General features: G+C 34.3%; 1 protein-coding gene across 1 annotated transcript in view; it reads left to right on the top strand.

The window, feature by feature from the left end:
- The first annotated feature begins 3,067 nt into the window (after window positions 1-3,067).
- The window catches only part of LOC106464764 (galactosylgalactosylxylosylprotein 3-beta-glucuronosyltransferase 2-like), a 15,303-nt gene continuing 13,353 nt past the window's right edge, over window positions 3,068-5,017 (top strand). Inside the window, exons 1-2 of the mRNA XM_022392564.1 lie at window positions 3,068-3,134; window positions 3,909-4,285. Of these exons, the coding sequence (XP_022248272.1) occupies window positions 3,068-3,134; window positions 3,909-4,285 (444 nt within the window). The remainder of the gene's footprint in view (window positions 3,135-3,908; window positions 4,286-5,017) is intronic.

The raw sequence follows: 5,017 nt of genomic DNA, 5'->3' as shown, positions 1-5,017 counted from the left end.
CTTGGTTTCTGTTGAAAGTTTTCATAACATTGACAGAATTACACATACAAGAACTGAGCATGAATTTAACAAAGTAAAAGAGAGACAAATCAATAAAATCAAAACTCTAGTGAGAGCAAACGTTATATCATTCCACACTAAAAATAAAACAGCGTGACGTCAAACTGAGTGATAAGGTTTGACTAGTTGTGAATAAAGTGTTTTATCGTTAGGTTTATGTTTTGCTCAAACTCCTAACAGTGTACTCTACTCGGATATTATTGTTACTACACAAGAAGTTATCAGTCGTTTAGAAGAACCTGCTACAACTAAAGTTTGTTTTAAAATCAAGAAACTATTAAGAAGTTTTTAGACGCAACGTAAAACCCGTAAAGAACATCAGTCTCTAAGAACGTAAAACTCTTCGCAACCTTAAACAATATTGTGATTTGGCCAGCTGACAAAGGTAACTCTACTGTCCTTTTAAACAAAGATTATGAAAAGAAGGTAACCGATTTATTATCTGACCCTGAATACATACTCTTAAAATCACACCCTACTAAAAAAAAACTATGAAGGAACTAAAATTTCTTACACAACTTATGAGAGCAGGAGAAAATAGGAATGATGCGTATCCACGGTTTATCTTCTCATGATTGTTCTCCCACGCTTTACGGTCTTCCAAAAATTCACAAGCCTGACATACCTCTAATGTATGCTATATTGATTCCCTATGTATAACTGCAAAATATTTGTCTAAGATTTTGAAACCTTCAGCTGGAAATTCCGAATACTTCTTAAGAAACTCAACAGTTTGTTGAAATTATTAGAGACAAAGATGTTAATAATGATGACATTCTTGTTAGTTTTGATGTGGTATCCCTGTTCACGAGAGTTTCTCTCTCTGATATTATTAGTATTACAGAAAATTTACTAAACAAAGATGTCTCACTTCCTGAAACCCCCCAGTGGTACAACAGTATGTCTGCGAACTTACAATCTTGAAACCGGGTGGGTAGCGCACAACTAGCCCATTGTGTAGTTTTGTAGTTAACTTCAAACAAACACTTCCTGACAGAACAATAATCTCAATTAAGAACATTATCAAACTTCGTTGTTTTTTGTTGATACTCCAAATAAGTTACTTAATGCAAGATTGTTCTTCCTCGAATTTGTGCTAATTTAGTAGATTAGGCTTAAGGACCAAGTTCTTGTTCACAATATACACAAGGACCTAGTTTCCTGGAATTACTGATTGTTATTTTCACAAAAGAGCTCTCTATGTGTTAGATTAATAATCTTCAGTGCATAGACAGCGTGTAATTCTGTTCTTATAGAACAATGTTGCTAATGTATTATATAAATAACCTTCATTTACCAAAACATAATCTATAACCTTGAGCACCAACATTCCTTGAGCAAACAAGGTCTCTATTGTAGTGCAGAAACATCCTTCAGCACAAAAGTTCTAACTGATAGAACAAGGCCTGTATTGCAACACAAAAACGGTCTAGAATACTATGACACTAAATCAAAGATAATTATATTGTCATTATGTGAAAAGCAAAATACATCGGTAAAACGAACCATCGATTTGGAAAACCCTGTAAATTAAAAAAAAACTAGATACTTACTTACTCTTTCGAAGCTTTTAAGAGAAAATCTCTCAAATGATTTTCCACTGCCCATTCAGCACAAAATCAAGTATTCTTTATGTGTTGCCTAAAACTTTCTGTTCCATGACCAAAACTTTTCCCTTAATTTCTAAAATCATTCCCATAATATTTGGACAAATATTCACCTCTCATCTGAGCGAGACTAAGCCAAAAATAAATTACAAAAGCATTCACTTTGAAATTATCTAACCTGTAAATGATTTATAAAAGTATTGTTGCGTCATCGAGGTCACGTGACTGGTGTGGCGCCGCCTGTTTTCTAGAACTGTCCTGTACCTTGGCGAATGCTCTAGTATTTACTAGATATAGGGTAGCTGGTATATAAAAGAGGGTGACAACGTGACGGAATGTAATGTGTGTGTAGATAGTGAGTAATTGTACTGCAGTCAGAAGTATTATTGACGTTGGTTGATATAGCGTTTGTTTTATCGCGATTGTTGAAAATAAGTGTATCGTAAAGTTGTATTCGGAAAGAATAAACCAGTTTCTTTAAGTAAGGACTTGTGTCGCTAAAGTTTCGTCGGAAGGAAGTTACGGAAAATTAATTAACAAACGGATACGTAACAATATAATACGTAGTAATCGTGGTTAATCGTAAGTTGTACTCGTATAGTGCGTAGTAATCGTGGTTAACCGTAAGTTGTACTCATATAATACGTAGTAATCGTGGTTAACCGTAAGTTGTACTCGATTGGCATGTAGTAACCGTGTTTAACCGGACGTTATACTCGTATAGCATGTAGTAACCGTATTTCCTCCTGAAGTTGTATTCGTATAACATGTAGTAACCGTGTTTCCTCCGGAAGTTGTACTCGTTAGCATGTAGTAACTGTGGTTAACCGGGAATTATACTCCATTGGTAAGTAGTAAACGTGGTTAACTGGAAGCTGTACTAACTATGGTTAACTAAAAGCTGTACTCGTATAGTACGCAGTGACATTGGGACTTTCGGTTTTTTAAAGTTTAAACAACTGTTAGTAATCATTATATACGTTTCCTATCACCAACTAGTTTTGTTCTATAAGAAAGACGATTGTTCCACTTAGCCTTTCGTCTTTACCCTGCAATAGGTTTCGGCTATGCTTCCTTGTCTGACTTCACTAATCATGAAAACAGTAAGGACCCCAAGAACACAGGTTAATGAAATGAGAGATCAAAGTTTGGAGAGAACAAATATACTAACTACAAAAAGTAGAACGTTATAAAAACACATGTACTTCGTAGATTTGTTAATTTTTACTGAAAAAAGTAAAAAGTTGTTATTAGAAGACAAGTGACAGGACTGTAGCTATAATAAATACGAAACAAGTTTGTAAAAAATTTAAATGTTTGAATTTCTTGAAACGAATTCTACAGTTTATCTTCTTCAATGTAGAGGGCAGCAGTGTATGGAAGAGGAATATATAGAAGCAATGTTATTAAAAACACGTTTGGTTTTGTTTTCGCCATTGGTAATATTCTTTTTCATCTCTTATAAAGGTAAGAAGATTCAACTGCTTATCTTGAGAAATTATATGATTAATTAAGAAAAATAAGAAAACCTAAATCTTAAAATGTATACGATAAGAGAGAGTTATAAATATGTACTACCGGCACTTGTGTTTAATTTTTTTTAAATTATAATAAATGATTAAAAACAACGTTTTTATATTTAAACAATAAAAACTTTATTGAAACCGTACGGCTTCCACTTTAAAATATCACTCTACAAGTACATGTTTCGACATGATCTACGTCATCCTCAGGAGTAACTTACAAGACTATTTTATACTTTCTCCTTGTCACATTACTTCATTGTTATTTGCATATTTCCTTAGCGTAATTGGAAAACAAAATTATAATATATTTCGCCATATATCAATGTATTGACTTGCTGGTCCTTCGTCTCTATTTAAAACTTGTTTATATATAGATATATATATATTCCATTATTTCTAATGTTTCTAAACATAAAACGTTATTATAATTTTTTATATCCTGTTTATTTTTACAGTATATTTCACTTGGGGATGTAAATCTTCTTAACGTAATTTCTTTTTACAGAAACAAAGATTAGTTACTTCTTCTCATCTCGTAGCAGAAGAACAAGATAATATATAGTGTAAAACGACAATTTTAGTGTATATATACATTGTTTATCAATTATATATAAAGTAAATACTACAACCATCTTCCTAACGTAAAGTTTACACACGACAGTAAGAGTCCATTCCTATAATAACTCTTCCATCACATTCAACTATTCCTTCGCAGCTCTGCTGCTTCTGGAACAAGGACAGAAACTCCCAACAATATTTATTATAACACCAACTTACCACCGGCCTGTGCAGCAGCCAGAGTTAATCCGGCTGTCGCAAACCCTAAAGCTGGTTTCCAACGTACATTGGATTGTAGTGGAAGACGCTGCGCAAAAGACCGAACGACTGCGCCATCTGTTGGAAAGAACTGGCATTGCCTACACGCACCTTGCAACTGGAAACAAACAGACAGCGTGTAGCGGGACCGAGAGGCCTGGTAGAGGCGTCACAAATCGAGAGGTCGGTCTCGCGTGGCTGCGGCAGAATGCTAAAGATGGAGTAGTGTTCTTTGCTGATGACGATAACTCTTATGACCTTCGGCTTTTTGATGAGGTTGGCTATTCACAATTTTGCCTCTTTCTTGTAATAATAACAGATTTTCAAATTGTTTTAATCATAATTTTCTTCTACCACATTTCACATCTGAATCTCACCAGGACAACAACCCTACCATACAATAATAATCACTTGGACTGTGGTTAAACAGATGTTATACACACATTTTATACAAGGACTAGTCCTTCTGAATCTGACCAGGACAACAACCCTACCATACAATAATAATCACTTGAACTTTGGTTAAACAGATGTTATACACACATTTTATACAAGGACTAGTCCTTCTGAATCTGACCAGGACAACAACCCTACCATACAATAATAATCACTTGGACTTTGGTTAAACAGATGTTATACACACATTTTATACAAGGACTAGTCCTTCTGAATCTCACCAGGACAACAACCCTACCATACAATAATAATCACTTGAACTTTGGTTAAACAGATGTTATACACACATTTTATACAAGGACTAGTCCTTCTGAATCTGACCAGGACAACAACCCTACCATACAATAATAATCACTTGAACTTTGGTTAAACAGATGTTATACACACATTTTATACGAGGACTAGTCCTTCTGAATCTGACCAGGACAACAACCCTACCATACAATAATAATCACTTGAACTTTGGTTAAACAGATGTTATACACACATTTTATACAAGGACTAGTCCTTCTGAATCTGACCAGGACAACAACCCTACCATACAATAATAAT

The sequence above is a fragment of the Limulus polyphemus genome, unplaced genomic scaffold, assembly GCF_000517525.1.
Source record: "Limulus polyphemus unplaced genomic scaffold, Limulus_polyphemus-2.1.2 Scaffold1737, whole genome shotgun sequence".
Taxonomy (NCBI): Eukaryota; Metazoa; Arthropoda; class Merostomata; order Xiphosura; family Limulidae; genus Limulus; species Limulus polyphemus.
Note: the sequence above shows the minus strand (reverse complement) of the source record. Positions and strands in the feature narration are given on the sequence as shown.